This window comes from Protopterus annectens, chromosome 2.part0 (genome assembly GCF_019279795.1).
Source record: "Protopterus annectens isolate FY-2018-M chromosome 2.part0, PAN1.0, whole genome shotgun sequence".
Taxonomy (NCBI): domain Eukaryota; kingdom Metazoa; phylum Chordata; order Ceratodontiformes; family Protopteridae; genus Protopterus; species Protopterus annectens.
Window position 1 is genome coordinate 213,512,177 of NC_056728.1, and position 21,617 is coordinate 213,533,793.

At 38.2% G+C, this 21,617-nt stretch overlaps 1 protein-coding gene across 3 annotated transcripts in view; it reads left to right on the forward strand.

Annotated features, from left to right (window-relative positions):
- XRCC5 (X-ray repair cross complementing 5) overlaps window positions 1-21,617 on the forward strand; it is a 2,194,257-nt gene that overhangs the window by 383,830 nt on the left and 1,788,810 nt on the right. For all 3 annotated transcript variants that reach the window (XM_044060671.1, XM_044060672.1, XM_044060673.1), the window contains one exon: window positions 8,576-8,690. In XM_044060671.1, coding sequence (XP_043916606.1) covers window positions 8,576-8,690 — 115 coding nt within the window. The remainder of the gene's footprint in view (window positions 1-8,575; window positions 8,691-21,617) is intronic.

Below are 21,617 nucleotides of genomic sequence, written 5' to 3' on the forward strand. Positions count from 1 at the left end.
TGCTGTGTAATTCTAACTAAACTTTTGCACTGGTTTCCTACTGGAGGCTCCAGAATATCTTCATGTGGCAAGTGAGCAATCAGATGCTTCCTGTTCCACCTGTTTCTCCTTAATATGGGGACTCGTTGTTCCATCATGCTGTGGCATTACCAGAGATGGATTTTTTACACAAAGTCCTTCATTTTGGTGGTAATCCATAAATACGGTTTCTATTTCTTTAACTTCACCATTGCTAATCCTTTTTTTTTACTTTCTCACTTTTTTTTTTTTTCTTCTTTTGTGTTGTGAAAATTTCCATATCCAGATGCCTTTGCCTTTATTTCTGTTAAAATATCTTTGGTGCTGCTTTTTGTATTGATTAGTTTTGCTTTCTCCTTTGCATAAATATTACACTTTATTAAATCTTTTTTTCTTTCCCACGTCCATATTTCTTCTTTAGTTGTCTCCCGCTCCACCTTTTTCTCTTTGCTTTGAGGACTCATTGTGCCATCATACAGTGACATAACCTATATTAAACTTTCTACACTAAGTTCTTGACTTTGCAGATATTCCATGATTTCAGCTTTTTTGTTTAACTTCTACTTTATTAATTTTCTGTTCTACATCCCCCCTGTGTGATCTCATTTTTTGTACTGTGACATTTTCCATTTCTCTTCAAATATCTTTGCAGCTGCTTTTTCCTTGATTAGTGTGGCCTTCTCTTTTGCATAAGTATTGCACCATATCAGGTCTATTATTCTTTCTCATGTTTGTATTTCTTTTTTTATACTTTGAAAAATCTTTGTTTTGTTCTTTATATTTTGCACTTTCTCTGTTTTTCCAAGCAGCCAAAAGTTTATTTGTCTATATAATGGTTTTCATGAATCTGTTGTATTAATGAACACAAAATTGCATTTGAAGTTTTTGACACCTTTTCACTCAATCTTTTTCAGTATGTTCTGCCTGGAAATTATGGGCTTCTTGCATAGCAGTTGCAATGAATAATTTCTTCCTTATCTGCTTTAGTCCACTCTGTCATCTTTGTCTCTTTTTCGGTCCGTCAGTTTTTGTGTGTTTTGTGGACTACTACTTCCTTCTACGGGGGGGGGGGGGGGGGTGCATCCTCCACCTGGGCCTGGCCTAGCCCCAGCCCCATTATAGGAATTTTTCCATGTCTTGAAGATTATAAACTGTCATTTTTTCCAGTCCACACACCAGTGCACATACTAGGATTGGGCACTTTTTTATCCAGGGACTTTTACACCCAGCTGCCTCTTATTTTCTTAATCTACCTCCGTCCATGATATATATGCTGTATAAAATACAAACTATATATCTTTGTCTTGGTGAGATTTTTGTGAAAATGCGGGTCCACCACATGAAAATACTCACTGAGACTTGAGAATGAATTCAGTGTCAGCAATACTACTGTCCTTTTCATGCTGATTTTATCCTCTCTCCATTCAGACCCTGCATAACCTTCCATGTTAAAGCTAGTGGATATGCATGCAAATTATCTGATAATGAAAACCTTTGTAAGGAATTTGTATTTATTGTGTAGGGTTAGATCATAACATCAGTAATTGCAGTACTTGCCAGGGATTCAGACCTAAAGCTATCAGGGTCTGACGTAAGGCCATCTTGGCATAACTGAACAAAAAGAAACTGGAGACCATTTTAGATAACTCCACCATCTCAGACTGCCATGCTAGATATGCGGGCACCCCCCCACCAAAAAAGGAAAATAGGAGAAGCCAAAGGGGATCTTGAAGTAGGACAACTCTCCTTAGGATCCCAGGTCCATGGATGTCAGCTGCATGGAGGCTTTTCAACAACCTTTTCTCCTGATGTTTGTTACAGCCAAGGCCTCTGGTGATGCACTTTCCAAGGCCACTGAACTAAACAGCCACCAAAGAAGCAAACAGTGGATGTTGACCAAACATCTGCTGCAGAACACTCTTGATTAATTACACAAAAGTAGGGCACCAGTGTCTCGCCAGAAAAGCCCTAAGGCAAAACACAAAACCAAACATCTTAAACATAGGCGACTCCATTGTCAAGACACACGGACATCCCACTCACCAAGTGGGATAAGGAAAAGGTCATGGTAAGCTGTCTGCGAGGTGCCAGAATCTGCTGTGTCACACATGTACTCAAGTCTCTCAACATCAGGTACTGTTATGACTCCGTTATTGTCCGTGTTGGTGTGAATGACTCTGGTCTATATGAAGAGAGCCATGACTGACCTCTTGGACTATATGTCTCCGGTAGGTAAGTCCGTAGCCTTAAGCAGCATTTTAACTTCACCTAGGATGATACCTCAAAACCAACAAAAAAAATCTTTGACTTCAATAATTGGCATAGTTTCTGATGTTATTCTAAGGGGATCTAGTATCTGTCAGCCTGGGATGACAAGATTGACAGACTTCAATGCCTTGCGTCCTCATCTGTCACCCCTGGGATTTTGGCTACTGGCTAAGGCTTGTGCCACCCCCATAGTGCCTTTTTTGGGCAGTGTCTCAAGGACAAAATGACTGACAAAAAATGTATCTAAAAACAACCTCAAGGTTATGCTGCTAAACACTAGGAGTCTTAACATGAAACTGCATTCACTGGAAGCAGTCCTCACCTTGGGAGTTGCAGACATTTGTGCAGTCACTGAGACCTGGTTCAAGGCTGTGGAGAGCACCTCAGCCATACCAGATTACACCTCCTTCCACATGTTCAGACCACACAAATTGAAGATGTGAAAACTAAAGGAGGCGGTGTATCAATATTTATTAAAGATGCCTCCAGATTGGTTACACAGTATGATTCCTTGGAGATACTTCAGGTGCAATTAACTGTTGGTAGGACAGCTATTCAAGTCATTGCCAGCTACAACACTCCCTCAATGAATCAGGACACCCAGTCTGCCTGTTTGGATCTACTTGAGTCTATCAAGATACATCCAAACATGGTTTTGGGCGAATTTAACTACCCATCCATTGACTGGGTAAATTACTTGTGCTCAGACTCACTCGCTCAAAGGTTTCTTGACTTTAACTCCAGTGCCCTGGACCAGCTGGTTGACAACCTCGCAATGGGTGCCAACATCCTGGATCTGGTGCTTACCAATATGGAGGACCACTGTAGCACCTCACTGTGAGGTCTTCCCTGGTGAGATCTGACCACAAATCAGTCTCATTCGAAGTAACTATCACACCTGACCCCCCTCCCCCCCCCCCAGTAGCAACTAAACTAAAAAACTTCTCCAAAGCAGATTATAGCCTCTTACAGGATGGTGTAAATAGCTTCACTGCACTTCCCCCCTCAGATGGAACTGGCATCTATGCCAAGTTCTGCACCAGTGTTTTATACAAACAATTAAAAGAACACAGAGAAAGCGAAAAAATACCAACTGTAGAATCATAAAATCCAGAATTGCTTAATATTCCAGTGCTTCGGCTAGCAAGCCTTTCACAGAGTTAACATCACAGTAGCACAAGCTACACATAAGTAACATATCAGATCATTAATCAATTAACTAAAACAGTTAAACACAAACTAATAATTAACAGTTGGTGCAGAAAAACCTTCCACTCCAGTTCTTTGCTTAATCATCGAGGCACCAAAGTGCCAAACTTTAAAATTCAGACTGTTTCTTTATATAACATAAGTGCAACATCATCCTTAATCAGAACTTGGTCTAAAATACATGCTTTTAAACTGGTACAAGACCCCAAATGTACTGCATGAAAATGTGATGCCACAGGGCTATCCATAATTTTGATTCTTAATGTCTCTAACATGGTCTTGTATTCTGATTTTAAACCTTCTTTTGGTTTCTCCTATATAGAAGAAACCACAGGGGCATGAGAGACGGTTAACCACTGCCTTAGACACACAGGAAAAAACAGCCCGAGGGTGAAAAAAGTGCCATTTATTTTATCAAAAGTCCTGACCACATGAATACAGATAGAGTATTTACCACAGGAAAATGTACCAGAATTTTGTAAAGGAATAGTTAAAATTTCAGTAGGCGTAGAGAATAAATTGTGAACAACCATGTATTTTATATTTCTAGCTGTCTTATAAGAAACAGTAAAGGAGTCAGGTAAATTCTTAATCCCAGACTTCCCCTAATATAAAAATGGCCAGTAATAAGATTTTTACTAACTCAGCACTATAAATAAGTAGTGACAAAATATATCTTTTTATCACTAGTATTCCCTGCATGACTCCTGTATCTATTCACAGACTTCATATCATCTGGAACATTAACCACACTAGTGGTATCCCTTCTCAAGCACAGCAGTTTATTCAAAGAATTAATAATTTATTACTATATCCCCTTTGTGTAAAGGCTATACAGGAATGCAACAGCTCTTCCTTGAGAGATTGGATATTATTACACAGCCTATTTATTCTGAGTAACTCATTATAAAGCAAAGCCTTTAAAATATGGAGGAGGGTGGCAGCTGTTACTATCTAAAAATGAGTACCATCATCGAAGTTTTTGTGAATTTTTGTAATAATCATAATATCAACATTTAATTCCAAATCTAAGAATACAGAAATGCCTTTTTGTACACCATCAAATTGTAAGCCAAAATGATTTTCCTGAAAAGCTACAAAAGAATAGAATTGTTATATTTTAGTTTTACCCATAACCTTTTTGAATATAACAACTGCATCTATCAACAGATGCAAGATACAGCAATGGGTGCATCTTTTGCATCCATGTATGCTAATTTGGTAGTGGGTTTATTTGAGTTAGAGTTTCTTTATAAGTTAGAATTTTTTAATAATTTATTTTATTTTTTTTATTTTACATTTGTTGACCGGGCTAGTCTAACTGTATATATGTCCATTTTCATTGGAGACCCGGGGAGAACAGCTCCACATGAGCAAAATATTAGCAACTACAGGTACAAATAAGTAAAAAAAGTAACAAATTTAGGTATTTTTAAGGTGAAGAATACAAATGTTTTATAGACAAAAAATTTGTGTTAAAGTAGCAGAATAATAAGAAAAAGATTAAACAATAAACAAATTTGAAGTGGTGCACTATTAAGAAAGAGAAATATAAAAAAATACAATAGCAAATATTACAGCTCCAGATACAGTATTAAGCAGTATGTTCTTTATAATAGATGTATTGATTTAATTTTTTTATGTAAGGGCGGTGCATGGCTTGTGGATTCTTTTGTAGCTTCTCTTCAGCCCTTTCCCTCTACTCAGTCATGTGATCTATGCTTGGCTTACAAGGCATCTACAAACCCCACACTTATGAATCTCCTAAGTATTCGTAAGTCAAACAGTACCAGAATTGCAATGTCTAGGGACCTAAAGTTTGTCTGTGACTTAAAACATAACATGCTAGAGAGACAGATGTGTCCCAGAGCCTGCCCCTCCTATGGAACAGGCTTCCCATTCATGTGAAGCTATGTTTGTCTATTACCCAATTTAAAGGATAACAATGGGATTATTGTATTAAATGCTCAACTTCTCTGTCCTTTTTCTCCCTATTTTCTGTCCTGCTATGAAGAAACAACAATACAGCATGAAATGTTACTTAAAACTAACTGACTGAAAGACAGCAGTGTATGCATGTAAAATCAATGCATTGACAGGAGCTTTAGGAAGAAAGACGCCTTCTTGAGGAAATTTTTTACAGTAAAGCACTGCATTGTGGGACACTAGTGGCAGATTAAACAGTCAGAATTACTTCAAGATGCCAGACCTGATGTGATCAGACTCAGAAATTGCGTATAAAAATATTTCAAAACCTGTAAATAGTACCAGAGTGGTGTTAAAATGTAGGGAACATAAAACCATGATGAAATAAACATGTTTTTTTTAATCCGTGGGTGCGATTCTCCTTTACGCACAACCTAGACCAGTGGATGGGGAATAGGAAATTTACAGGGGTCTGGCACCCATGTCCATTATGGACAGATGTGGCATACAAATGCCTGGCTCTCTGTCCTGTTCAGATACAGGACATTATTCTTTTGGGAAAACTTTACTAGGCTTAGAAAGGCCTCTGGGTCATTAGTGTGGTAACAATCTATGGACAGGGATGAGCTTTGTTTTATGTGGATGGGGAGTCTGAGCAGCAGTATCCTTTTTGAGATGTACATGTCCCTTTAAACTATTCTGTTGATGTTGCAGAAGAGATTTAGTTACCTAGACAGAGTATTTATTATGCCATTTGACTTGGATGTGCAGTAAATCCATCAGTTTTTGGTCAGTGGATGCCTTGCATGCCAGACAACAGGTCATTTCTTACCAGTCTGTAGGATACCAAGTATAGTGATGGGGCATGTTGTTTAGGCCTTGTATCATTATCTCTGTGGGGGTTCCAGTAGTTGCATTTGTCTGGACAGATAAATGCCAAAGGGAACATTATACTCATGACCAGCCTAATGAAGGCTGGGTAAAGAGGGGACACAATTGTATCTCTAGCTCTAAGCACAGTGCATTTGTTTATAAGCTGTGCAGTATAGAAGAACTTTCTTAAGACAGTGGACACATGTTGGTCGAAAGTAAGGGCACTGTCCACATAAGTTCCCAAATCCTGAAAAACTGGGTCTACTCTTAGAGGCATATTGTTAATGTGGTATTTTCCTGGGGTAGATGACTTCCCAAAGAATACAATAATTCATTTTTTGGCATTTAGTTTCACTCCATGATTTTGACACCAGTTATATGTTTGGGATAAACATTCCTGCAGGATGGTTAAGTGATTTGGGTGATTCATTGGCCGCTCCTGGCTTACAGTCATCTGCAGATGTAGTCAGCCAGAGCCCTTTGGTACTGACTTTTACTTTAGAAAAGTATATGCCAAACAGGAGAGATCCCAGCACAGAACCCTGGGGGACTACACTAGTGACTGGTCTCTTTGTGGAGGCAACTTCCCCTGCTTTGATTTCCTGTGTTCTATCTGTGAGCCATTTGGCAATCCAGCAGGTGACATATATTCACTGAGCCCTGTACACCCTTTAATTTTACATATATTCATTAAGCCTGCATATGTTTAAGCCCCAGATGCTCTTTAATCTAACCTGTAGTCATTAATTCCCATGCATCCTTTAATCTTGTAGTCATTAAGCTTCTTACATAGTCATTAACCCCCTCCCCGTACACGCACCTTTTAATCTTGCATATATTCATTAAACACCCATCTCCCTTTAATCTTGCATGTTAGGGAGTTTGAGTCACACTTGGGCATATCACAGCCCAATGTCTGGTATCTTAACCTGCATGCTTGGCTACTGGACTCCCTTAAGCAGCAGAAACTTCAGGCTAGGTTTTGAGAGCTTACTAAGAATCTTAAACTCAGCAGAACTTGTACCACTGGAATAGAAAAAAATATTTCTGTGTTTGTGCTGAATCTAAATTCATCTCCAGGCCATGTTCCACCCCTCCCAAGTCTAGTACACTCTTCGTTATTATTCATGTGCTGTAAATTATTTAAATTATTTGTATTGTATGTATGTGTGTGTATGTGTGTGTATGTGTGTGTATATGTATATTTATATATATATATATATATATATATATATATATATATATATATATATATATAAATGTGTCAGTGTGAATGTGTTACTTGATACCGAATAGAAAGAAGAGTGTTTTGCAGATGGCATCTTTTTTGCCATTAGAGATGTCATAAACATTTGAGATGTGAACCCAGAAGACAGCGTACCGACGTGATATTTTCTCGTACAGGACTTTGTAGCACTTTGGTTTATAGCACTTCTGTTGCTGCAACCTGGTGTCACTCTGATGCCATATTGGTGGTAAAGAACATGCCAGTAGGTCAGTCTTTCATAAGAACCATGGCTACTGGTTTCTGTCAACACATGTGTTTTTGTTTGTGTGAGTGGTAAGGTGGGGTTGTTGAGTATTTACTTTTGTATCCATCTAAAAATGTCCTACTACAGAGGTGTGTTTTCAGAATAGATAGTGATGTGAGACAGTAACCAACAGTAGACCTTTAGCGCTATAGCAGGTAAAATGTTTTCGTCATTCTTTTCTCCCAGAGGAGGCTGGACTGTATCTTTTTATATATTTACCAGTTAAGTTGTTGAGCTCTTGGCTCCGGATCAAAATACAGAGCTGAAAGTAGGCCAGTGGTCTTCTGCCAATCTTCTACCTTTGAGAGAGAAAAAATTTGAAGGGAAGATCATTTCTCATTTGAAATATAAAAACAGCTGAAGTAGGAGTATACCCAGGATGGCTAGTTGGCAAAAGTTAATTAGGCTGCTCATAGCATCCAACAGCATCAGTTCTGTCAGTAATGATGGTCTCAAAATTGTGGTCTAGAAGATTCCCGTGTGTTGAGTACATAACATAACAGTTTTTCCAGATACTGACCTCATTACTGTACAAGGTTTTTCAAATGCCTTGGTTAACCGTTTCTACCTGTTGCAATGTAGTAACATTAGCAATTTATGAACACATACCTAATCTGTTCACTTCTATGGGTAAATACATTTTTGTTTTTCTGCACTGCTGTCTTTTGAATTCACTTTGTGTAACAAAGCAAGCACAAAATCATTGTTTGACTATTTTTCCTCCTTTTTTTTTAAATTACATCAATCAGGGACAGCATGGAACACCTGTCAATCTTTAAGAAAATTGAAAGGAAACCTATGGCATGGCCTTGGCATTTAACTATTGGTTCTGGGCTCTGTATCAGGATCGTGGCATATAAAGCAGTAAGTTAACCTGATTATCAGCCATTTTTGAAAATTGCTTGAGCACATCTTTGTTGTGTTCGTTTTACCGCATATTTTATTCTTGGTGCCTACTCATTTCAGAATGGTATAGCAGCACTTTATTTGTAATAGGATGTTGTATAATTCCCCCCCCCCCCTTTTACCCCAGGTAGTGCTTTCTAGTTTGCTCAGTTCCTTTGTCTCAATTCTTTTTTTCTTTATGGTTGCCTCTCCATGGCACTGTGCTTCCACCAGTAAGATAGGCATTGGCTTTGTCAGATGCAGCCTTTCTTATTTGTTGAGGAGGGGTGATGAGTTATTGACCCCTTTATAAGGTAACTGGAAGTCCCTGTGTGGCAGTATCTCAAGTGATTGTATCAGATCTGTTATAGTACACTGTTTTTAGCGTGAAGAGAGTAGGACATTTACTCATTTCAGGTGCGTGGTGATAGCCATATGTGATATATATATATATATATATATATATATATATATATATATATATATATTGATATCACATGTATACTGATGGGATGCTGTATGCAGTGATGTTAGTATGTGACATTTACACTATTGGTTAATGATGTGTACAGTGGTGTTGGTATGTGACATTTACACTATCAGTATGTGATGTTTTCGTCCCATATGTGACATTTAGATGATCTGTATTTGATATGTACACTCTAATTATGTGATGTGTACACTGACGTCAGTATGTGACATTTACACTATCAGTAAGTAATGCGTACACTGATATCAGTATGCGACCTTTACAGTGTCAGTGATCTGTATACTGATGTCACTTCTGTATGGATATCAATGTACACATCATATATGTAATGTGTACAGTGATAGCTGTATGTGATGCCGGCATTGATATTACATATTGAACAAGTGCACTATCAGTATGTGATGTGTACACCGAGTCCATGTTCGAAGTGTATCTGTATATATATGTGATGTGTACACCAATAGCAGTGATGTGTATTGATCAGTATGTGATGTGTACACTGAATCCATGTTTGATATGTATCCATATATCATATATGTGATGTGTACACTGATAGCAGTGATATGTGTATTGTTATCAGTAAGGGATATGTGCGTTGACGTCCATATGTGATGTGTACACTGATAACATTTTGGGCTTTGTGATCTTTTGTTTATATGAAGAGTTTTGGTCTTATCAGCTCGGTTATATAGTCTTTGTTTGTGTTATTTCGGGTATGTGAAGTAGACCCATATATATTATATGTGTGTATATACAGTAGAGTGTCGATTATCTGAAACATCATTTATCTGAACCAGGCCCCCAAAGTTTTTAGGTAGGAAAAATCATAAAGTCTGAATATTGAAACATTATATGTATTCGCTTGAGCATGTATTTTTTTTCTTTGTTTATTTTTTAATAATTTCCCAATTATGTTAGTTTTTAAACGAGCAACAAATATTACAATATATAAATTATGGATCATATGTACAACAGGAAAACAGAAATAGAAACTAATAATTACAAATAAATTACTGTTATAACAGTAAAACATAATTATTTACATAGGTGTCTAATCAGCTTGAATGGAGTGGAGCTGAATGCCACCCAGACACCTGATATTAATGAAAATGTGAATATTGCATGTCCTTTTGAAGGTAAAAAATATTTTAGGGTGACATAATTAAGTTTTAGACATTTGAGTGAACATTTTTAAAGTTTTTATAGTGAACGTTAATTTATCTGATATGTAATTGCCATGTAATGTTTTGAACTGTTGTATACACATTATTGTTATATGCATCTTGTTTTCATGTCTCTGTAGTTTTTTTATGTAAGTGTTTAGTATAATCAATTGGTTAATTGGATGTTTCTTTACCTAAAAGGGCTGAGTTGTAAAACTGAATATGTTCTGATGAAGTCCCTTCAGTAGGGAAGAAAGCGCTCAACCGGTGTGTGGTACAATAAACTGTTTGGATTTTACCAGTTGCTGTGAAGGTTTTTTCACTGGTTTCAGTTAGGATAAAAATGTGTCTGAAGGGGAATTCGTTTATCTAGTTAATATATTAATGATTATGTTCAGTCACTATATTTGTGCAGTTCACAAGTTCATCTGATGTCTGAAAGTTTTTTTTTTTCCTTTCAAGTGGAAATACCCTGCAAGTATGGTAGCTGCACGGCTCCAAAAGTCCTTGGTATGTTTCAAAAAAAGCAAGAGCCAGCAAAAGTGACAATAAGGTTTATTGTAGGAACATAAGGAGAACAAACAGACCAGTTTCGGCTGAAAAATTAAGCCTTCATCAGTGTATCAAATCCTTGTAAAAAAACACTCCCCTTAAATAGTAGTTGGTCCACCTGGAGGTTGTATAAAGAAATTACACTTGTATAAAAGTGTTAAAAATATTCATTTAGTCCTGAAGGAAATAGTGCCCCTAATTTAACAATCCATTTCTTCTCTTTGTTATTAAGTAGTTGATGCCAGCCTGATTTATTATTGTTATTACCCTGAATTTTATCTATAATGGTGAAATGAAATTTGGTTTTGGGATGTTTCTCTGTGTGTTTGCATAATGCATTACTAATTCTCTTGGTCCTAATATCACTTAAGTGCTCTGAAATTCTAAACTTGAATGGTGTAGGGGTTTGGCCAACATAGAAAGCAGAACAGCTGCATGTGGCCAGCTATATTAACCATTCCGATTGACAATTTGCAAAAAAAGTGATATTAAATATTTTGCCACTATTCTTGCTGGAAAACTCCTTGGTTTTGAAAATACTTTTGCAGTGTGTACAGTGTCCACATGGAAAACAGCCTTGTAGATCCCTGCCCTCTATAGTTTGTATAGTGTGTGTATCTGGGGTATGTATATGTTTGTAGCGACTCAGATGTGAGCCCAAACCCTAAGCCGGGTGTTGGCTAGGAGAATGTTCCATTGTCTGCATACAATGTTAGTGAGGACGTCTGTATTCCTCCCATAGGTGGTAATGAGTCGTATGGGTGAATACTGTTTTACCAGTTTGTCCTTGTATTGTAATAACCCAGACCTGTCGTATTCAGATGACCAATGTTTGGCTCGATATATGTCCCCTGTTTTATAACCTCTCTGTTTGAATCTCTCAACAAGCTCTTTCTCATATATGTGGTGGGTATTGGCATCTGAGCAAATCCTTTTGATTCTTAGAAATTGCGACTTTGGAATGTTTCTGCATATGTGAGATGGATGAAAGCTGGTGGCATGGAGTAAGGAGTTGAATTGGGGATTTTTTCTATAAATTTCAGTAGAAAGAGTATGGTCAATATTCCGTGTTACATCAAGAAATGTGATGCTATTGATATCAAAAGAGACCTTAAACTCAATCCCCCACTTATGATTAAGGCATTCAACAAACTCCTGAAGGTAAATGCTATCCGATCTCCATACCAACCAGCAATTGCCCAGGTATCTCCTCCATATATCGATCTCTTCCATATAGATGTTATGGGCCTGATCATAAGTAAGCTGTTCTTCAATACAGGCCATGAAGATATCGGCATTTATGGGGGCAAAGGAGGCTCCCATGTCAGTACCATTTAATTGTAAATAACACGATTCCTGGAAGTAAAACACATTTTTAGTCAAAATATGTTCTATCAAGCAAACCAGGAATGTATTAAAACCCGGTGGATATAACTCGGTCTTTGTGAGCCAATACACAAGATCCTCCAAGCCCGCCAAATGAGGGATACCTAGTGTACAATGCAGAAACATCCAAAGTACACATGAGCCACCCAGCCTCCAACTGCATGTCTGAGATGATCCTCAAAAATTCCGTGGTGTCTTGTATTCTGGCTCTTGCATATGTAAGTGAGGGCTTAAGGTGTAATGTCCAAGTACTGGGAAAGTTGTTCCGTAAGTTGTTCCGTAATGGATCCTTTGCCAGAAACAATTGGTCTCCCTAGTGGATTTTGCATATTTTTGTGAATTTTTGGTAAAAAGTAAATGTATTGACTGAAGGGATCCCTAACCGTAAGGTGGTGTAAAGTGTCATCTGTAATGATGCCCTCTTCTCTGGCAAGATGAAGGAAACCATCGATCTGTTTCTTAAAACCTTTGGTAGGGTCACATACCATATGTGTATAGTGCCGTTTATTCAAAAGTTGTCGCATGGCTTCCTCTTGGTATTGTATCATTTCCTGTATCACAATAGCACCACCCTTATCTGCTGGCAAAATAACTATATCTTTACTCTTACCCAATTCCTGTACCATGTCCATCTCCTATTTGGATAGATTATTCGATTTTATTTGATATTCCATAAAATTAAAATGTAGATCTTTGAGGATTGAATTTTGGAACATAAAGACAGTGGGATGCATGGGTGGATTGAAACTAGACTTATGGTATTTGAATCCAGATTGTGGTTGGGAGTCAGAAGCTGTATGGAAGAAAAGTTTCAAGTTAAGACATCTACAAAAGGATGATACATCCTGTGCAAAGGTATCATCAGGCACAAAACACCCCAGTGTAAAATTCAGTCCTTTATTTAGTAAATTGACATGAGAGGATGAAAGATCAACAGAAGAGATATCTGTTACATTATTCAATACTACTACTTTACCATTGAGTAGTTGTTCCATGCTTTCTGGCCTTGTGTTTCCTTCCCCCCACTTTGGTTTGACCCTGAAGGGGCAGTCATGTTACTTTTTTTGGCTGTGGGGGAGTCTGTGACATTCTGTGCATAGGACACCAGTCCAGAGGAAGATTCTTCCCCTGATCCCTCACCACTGGAGGCCATAGATTTTTTTGAGTATAGAGCGTGGCCTCTTTCTTTTGTTAACTTTCCTGTTGGAGGGTACAAATCTAACGTGTTTGCTGTTTGCATATGGGTGACCTGCCTCATAATCGGAGACATCCCTGTGGAACTTCCTAGTCTTTTTCTCCTTTAGTTCCAGTACTAAGAGGTCCTGGCTCAATTTCCTCAGACATTGATTGTATCCTTCATCACTTTCAAATTGGGTGATGTCATTGCATATGGTTGTAATTTCAGAAATATTCCTATCCATGGTCCTGTCATAATATGAAGCTAATGTCCGGACAAGATCCATAGATGCCTTATGTTATACTTCTGCCCATTGTTGTAGAAGGGTAGGATCAGCTTCTGTCACTAAATGGTTGAATTCGCACCCTCAAGCCCCTAGGGGAAATGTCCTTGGTGATGTGTCCTTAAATAACTTGGCATGCCAAATGTTGGCCCGTGGGGCCCTCATGCTCTTGTTGAGTTTGTGAAATTCTATTTCACGAGTATTGGAGTGCACAGTCCCATTAGAAGTATTTGGTGTATTGTTTATACCAAAAATGGCTAAATCATCCCTATCCAAGTGAATCCCTTTGAATAAACTGGATAAATCCATTGTTGGTCAATATGTGCAAATTATGTTTTAATATAAATTATTATTGGTATAAAATATTGCCCCTGGTTAGCTAAATAGCAATCCAGTTAATAATAAAACATATTATCATGGACAATAGGGATACAACATATAGTAATTATCCCACATAGGGCTTTATTAGCAGTGTTAAGAACCCAAAATTGTATATATGTATATTCAAAATTATGAGAGCAATATTAAACCCTGTTAAATGTCCTGTCCTGTCCACAATGAGAACAAATCCAAATAGAATGTAATGGCTCCTATAATACTTATAGCTGTTCCACCAGTAATTCAAGAGGGCATAGTCAGCAGTGTTAAGCACCCAGAATTATGCATAAATTATCAAAAATATGGGAGCAATATTAATCCCTGTTGAAGCCCTATGAGTATCAACAGTAAAATCAAATCAAAGTGGACTATGATAGCCCCTGCATGTATTTTTCTTATTCCACATACAATCAAGCAGTGCTATGTCCACCTGCTGAAATTATTTCATATTATTATAAATAGTGAAAAAACATCAGCAGGACATACTGAGCCCCAAATGAAGGCCCATCTAAGTATATGTAGAAACCGGTATAGAAGCTGCACTAGGGCAATAGTTATTCCAACAATTATAAATAACTATTGATTAAAGATTGCCAGCAAAAGTTCAATCCAGTTCACCAAAGAGATAAGGATGTAGATAATATATGTTGAGTAGATACTTGAGATATATGCAATAACATCCCTGTAATGAATGTCCAGAGTGCCCTGTATAGTAAATACTATCCTAGGTGGTTAGGGATAATATCTTGTTATAGTATTGGTATAGTATTATGGATGAATATACCCAATACCTAAAGTGAGCAACAAGATATGATATGGTTAAGAGAACCCACTGTAGTATACAACCTAACATGTAAGATAAGATAAAATCAGTATGATATATATATGTGTATATATATATATATATATATATATATATATATATATGTGTGTGTATATATATATGTGTGTGTATATATATATATATATATATATATATGTGTATGTGTGTATATATATATATATATATGTGTATGTATATATATATATATATATATATGTGTGTGTGTATATATATATATATCACCCTACAGTTGCCAAAACTTGTTAAACATTGAGCCATATATAATAGGGAAAAAACAAAATCAGAAGATGTAAAATCCAGCTTTAAAATAATAGTCCGTTTTTTCTCCCTCTTAACAGATTAGTAATGCACATATAATGTTCATACAGTTCGCCGTTATTCTTACATAGTCACTAGTAAATAAAGTCAGTGAAAAATGTGTTCTGGCTAACAATGTCTAAACAACTGTTAATGGGTTCCCTAGAGTTTTAATTGAACCTTACTCATACCGTTGAACTCCAAAAACATGTTATCTGCCTGATAATTGTATTCGCAAACATGGAGTCCAAAATGTCATCTAACACAATACGTTAAACACATATAGCCAAAAATTGTTTTAATACAATCAAATAAAATAATCACAATGTCCAAATCACAAAATATCAGTCCAGATGATGAACCATGTAATATTCCCCAAAAGAAATGCCCTGAAAGCTGTCGAAAAGGTGGCCGAGAAACCAAACTTCGTTCTGAAGAATGAATCCACAGGTCCATTTATAAATGCACACAAAACATGAGTGTAGATAGTCCAGACCATGAAGTGCTTGGCTTGCCCCTGTTAGTCACTGAACAATCATTTGCATCATACACATGTCGCAACTGCCACAGAGTCCCATCCAAATCACAAAGTGGCGCTTGTTAGAATCATACACATACCGTGACTGCCACAGAAACCCATCCGAATCAAAGACCCAGTAGACTGAAATAGCCCATAGTTGAAAAATTAAATCAGAGGTCAATACAAAACATCTTGCAAACCAATATGATCATCCAAATGTGAATAATCCACAAAGAGATTCATGGACCAAAAATTTTTTTAAATTCACATTAAGCTGGTAGAGTTAAAAAAAACCTCCCCAGGACTTTGATGAAATAGCAAAAAAGGTCGTTTTAACCAAACCAGGAACAAGAAATATCCAGATGGATGCCCAAATAAAAAACTATATTCTCCAAAAGAAAGTGGTGCCTTCTGCACAGAATGTCACAGACCAACAGCAGGGAAGCAACGCAGTATTCAAGTGAAAATACCCGGCAAGTATGGTAGCTACACGGCTTTTTATTTTCCTTTGCTAAATGTTCTTGGCTCTTAAGTGACATATTTATCCTTGTAAAATACGTGCTACTAAAACTAGACTCTAGTAATGTAGTATCTATTTAAATAGAGATCTTTTTTACCCTTTCCTTTTTGTTTTAATACTAACATAAGTATGCTGTCAACATCATTTGACTTGCCAATGATTATAGAGGAAAGGCAGACAGGCTGTAAATTTCTGTCCATAAAGAGTGAGGAATTGAGAAGGCAAAGGCCCAGATGAGTTTGCGACCTCAGTGATGACGTCATTGATGAAGCAACTGCTTTAGATGAGACTGAGAGGTTAAAACAACCTCACGTGGATTAATCTATGCAAAAGGAATTGCTTAAAGGCTTGTAGGTGTCTCGCAGACTCTGCAGGAACAGAAGACAGCAAAATAGTGAAGACAAGAAAAATCGGGTACGTCTCGAGCTAGAGAATAGCAGGAAAAGAAAAAAACTTTTATTAAACAAGAACATCAGGGCAGAGGTGAAAAGAGAGGGAGAATTAAAAATAAACATGAGTCACACATCAGTGATTTCACATTCACACAATATAACCCAGTCTGTTCCAATAAACACAGATTAAAGCAACCCCCATGCCCCAAAAACAATCCAAAACTATCAAATCAGTGGACACTCAAGCCAGGTTTATAGACCAAAGAACTAGATGTAAAAATAACACCACTCGTTAGTAAAATCTACCTAGGGACCTAATCAAGCAATGACAATTGTGCAGAGGCATGCCTGAAAGCCTCATTTCAGTCACTACCTGCTTGTAGTAAAATACTCTGATGGTTCAGTGATCTGTGGAACGGAGTGCATGCTAACAACCAACAGTTTCCATACCTAAACAACATGCATCGTGTTTCTGTCCATTGTTGGTCCCAGCAATTTAGTTAGTAATAATACATAAAGACAAAATAGAGTTAGAGATGACACTAGATATAACAAATTTAACTCATTCCTGAGTTAAGATAACACCAGAATACCAGCCCTAGTAGTGAATAGAGGAAATCATATATATAATTTGAGATATTTAAAGCAAAAATCTAATGCATAAATGTAAACAAAGAAGAATGTACCTGTGTTAAGTGATGATTATAGAAGAATGTACCCGTGTTAAGTGATGATTATAGAAGAATGTACCCGTGTTAAGTGATGATTATAGAAGAATGTACCCGTGTTAAGTGATGATTATAGAAGAATGTACCCATGTTAAGTGATGACTATAGAAGAATGTACCCGTGTTAAGTGATGATTATGAAGTTGAAAATATTCTTTTGATTCTTTTACTTCTTTTTTTTTAATTCTAGAAATAGGAGTTTGATCGTATAAATGTTGGGAAAATAATGTCTTTATTTGTCCTTCAGTTTTTTCTTCTTCTGTTCAACTACTTTCCATTCATTTTTCTCAGCATCTTTTGGGAGTTTTATTAGACCAATCCATAACTTCCACTTGATCAGTTGTGTTAAGTAGGTATTTTGTAGCAGTGTCCAATGAGTCAAATATTTTGATGCCCTCAGGAAGGAAGATTTTTCAGTCTGGCTGGAAACAAGTGTGTTTTAAGTTGTTTTTTCTTCAATGCTTTTATAATGGGATAAAATTCTCCTCTTTTTGTTACCACAGCTGAGGAATAATCATAGACAAATCTGATAATTGAACCTTGATATTTTATTGGGGAATTTGTCCAGGCTGTTTTTAGAATTATTTTTTTTATCCAGGCTGGAAAACATCTTCATAATAATGGATCTTGGTCTAGATTTTATTGAAATAAGTGTTTCAGTAGTTGCTAAGGACCTGTGGGCACGTTCAGTGCCAGAGGAGAGTGATTCAGGTAGCTTAGGTGTGGTTGGTATCCAAGAAGTAAGAAAGTTAAGATTATCTCCTTCTGCTTTCTTCGGCAGTCCATAAATACGAAGATTGTTCCTCCTGGACCTATTTTCCAAGTCATCCAGTTTATCTGATAAGTAGATGTTTTGTTTTATAAAAATTCTGAGTGATGTTCTTCTTAAGCTAACTTGTTTTCCATTTCATTAAGGGATTGTTCCATTACTGAAATTTGAGACTTATGCTGCCTAACAGTCTCCTGTAATTGTTCAAGTTGTTGAGAACATTTGACTTTGAAGGTGTCCAGCTTGTTGACAGTTTTGTCTATTTTCAATGATCATCGTCATCTTCTTCTTTCGGCTGTTCCCATTAGGGGTTGCCATAGCGGAGCACCTGTTTCCATTTCTTCCTGTCCTCTGCATCTTGCTCTGTCACACCAACCACCTGCATGTCCTCTCTCACCACATCCATAAACCTTATCTTAGGCCTTCCTCTTTTCCTATTACCTGGTAGCTTCATCCTTAGCATCTTTTTCCCGATATACTCAGCATCCTTCCTCAGCACATGCCCAAACCAATGTAATCTTGCCTCTGTGGCTTTGTCACCAAACCTTCCAACCTGGACTGACCCTCTAATATACTTATTCCTAATCCTGTCCACCCTCGTCACACCCAGTGCAAATCTTAACATCTTTAACTCTGCCACATCCAGCTCAAACTCCTGCCTTTTTGTCAGTGCCACTGTCTGCAACCCATATAACATAGCTGGTCTCACTACCCTCTTGTAGACCTTCCCTTTCACTCTTACAGGTACTTGTCTGTCACAAATCACTCCTGACACTCTTCTCCACCCACTCCATCCTGCCTGTACTCTCTTCTTCACCTCTCTTCCACACTCACCACTACTCTGAACTATTGACCCCAAGTATTTAAACTCATCCACCTTCGCCACCTCTACTCCCTGCATCCTCACCATTCCTCTATCCTCCCTCTCATTCACACACATATTTTATCTTAGTCCTGCTGACCTTCATTCCTCTTCTCTCTAGAGCATATCTCCATCTCTCCAGGGTCTCCTCCACCTGTTCCCTACTCTCACTACAGATCACAATGTCATCTGCAAACATCATAGTCCATGGGGACTCCTGTCTGATCTCGTCTGTCAACCTGTCCATTACCATTGCAAATAAGAAAGGGCTCAGAGCTGATCCTTGATGTAACCCCACCTCCACCTTAAACACATCCATCACTCCCACCACAGACCTTACCGCTGTCGCACTACCCTCGTACATATCCTGTTACCACTCTTACATACTTCTCTGACACTCCTGACTTCCTCATACAATACCACAACTCCTCTCTACGCACCCTGTCATATGCTTTCTCCAAGTCTACAAAAACACAACGCAACTCCTCCTGACATTCTCTGTACTTCTCCATCAACACTTTCAGAGCAAACATCGCATCTGTAGTGCTCTTTCCCGGCATGAAACCATACTGCTGTTCAATAATCATCACGTCCCTTCTTAACCTAGCTTCCACTACTCTTTCCCATAACTTCATGCTGTGACTGATCAATTTAATCCCTCTGTAGTTACTACAGCTCTGCACATCACCCTTATTCTTAAAAATTGGTACCAAAACACTTTTTCTCCATTTCTCAGGCACCCTCTCAATTTCTAAGATTTCATTAAACAATCTGGTTAAAAACTCCACTGCCATTTCACCTAAACACCTCCATGCTTCCACAGGTATGTCATCTGGGCCAACAACCTTTCCATTCTTCATTCTCTTCATAGCTATCCTTACTTCCTCCTTGCTAATCCATTGTACTTCATGATTCACTATCCCTACATCATCCAACCTTCTCTCCCTCTCATTCTCTTCATTCATCAACCCTTCAAAGTACTCTTTCCATCTCCGCAACACACACTCCTCACTTGTGAGTATGTTTCCCTCATTATCCTTTATCACATTTACCTGCTGTGCACATCTTTCCTAGCTCGGTCCCTCTGTCTAGCCAATCGGTACAGGTCCTTTTCTCCCTCTTTAGTGTCCAAACTTTCATACAACTCTTCATATGCCTTATAGGTTCATAGGTTCATACTAGGCTATCTGCCCGAGGGCATTTACAAGCCTAGCCCATAGTTTTGTGGCTTACGCCACCCCTTTAGTATGGGGAACTATACCCATTATTTTGCTGTGCCTCTGTCGAGCAGTGACACTGGGGTAATCCCTGGGGTATATCTGCGATCTCCCATCCATTGGTCAAGATTTCTCTTGAACAAGGCCAGCGAGGTGCTCTGCCTCACATATACCGGGATTTTGTTCCACAGCATAGGGAGTCTTTGGGTGATGAATAGGGAATAGGCTAGTCTATAGGAATAGGCTAATATCCTTAGCCTCCGCCACCTCTCTCTTTGCCATGCACCTCATCTCCTTATACTCCCGTCTACTTTCTTCATCTCTGACAATCTCACTTCTTTGCCAACCTCTTTGTCTGTATACTCTTCTGTACTTCCTCATTCCACCACCATGTCTGCTTGTCGTCCTTCCTCTGTCCCGATGTGATACCAAGCACCTTTCTAGCCGTCTCCCTTACTAGCTCTGCTGTAGTTACCCAGCTATTTGGTAACTCTTCACTGCCACCCAGTGCCCGTCTTAACTCATCCCTGAACTCCACCTCTTAATTACCATTTTTCAGTTTCCACCATTTGATTCTTGGTGCTGCCCTCACACTCCTCCTCCTCTTCTTGATCACCAACATCATCCTACAAACCACCATCTTATGCTGCCTAACTACACTTTCTCCGGTCACCACTTTACAGTCTCCAATCTCCTTCAAACTGGCCCTCCTACATAAGATATAATCCACCTGTGTCCATCTTCCTCCACTCTTGTATGTCACCCTATGCTCCCCCCTCTCGTTAAAATACGTATTCACCACAGCCATGTCCATCCTTTTCACAAAATCCACTACCATCTGACCTTCTGCATTTCTTTGTTTAACACCATACCTACCCATCACTTCCTCATCCCCTCTGTTCCCTTCACCAACATGCCCATTGAAATCTGCTCCAGTCACCACTCTCTCACCCTTGGGTACAGTCATCATCACTTTATCCAATTCACTCCCAAATTTTTCTTTCTCATCCATTGCACACCCAACTTTAGGAGCATATGCAGTAAACAACATTCATCATTACACCATCAATTTCCAGCTTCATAAACATCACTCTATCTGACACTCTTTTCACCTCCAAAACATTCTTCGCATACTGTTCCTTCAGAATAACTCCTACGCCATTTCTCCTCCCATCCACACTATGATAAAACAATTTGAACCCACCTCCGATACACCTAGCCTTACTCCCCTTCCATCTGGTCTCTTGCACACACAATATACCAACCTTCCTTCTGTCCATCATATCATCTAGCTCTCTCCCTATACCAGTCATGTTGTCAACATTCAAA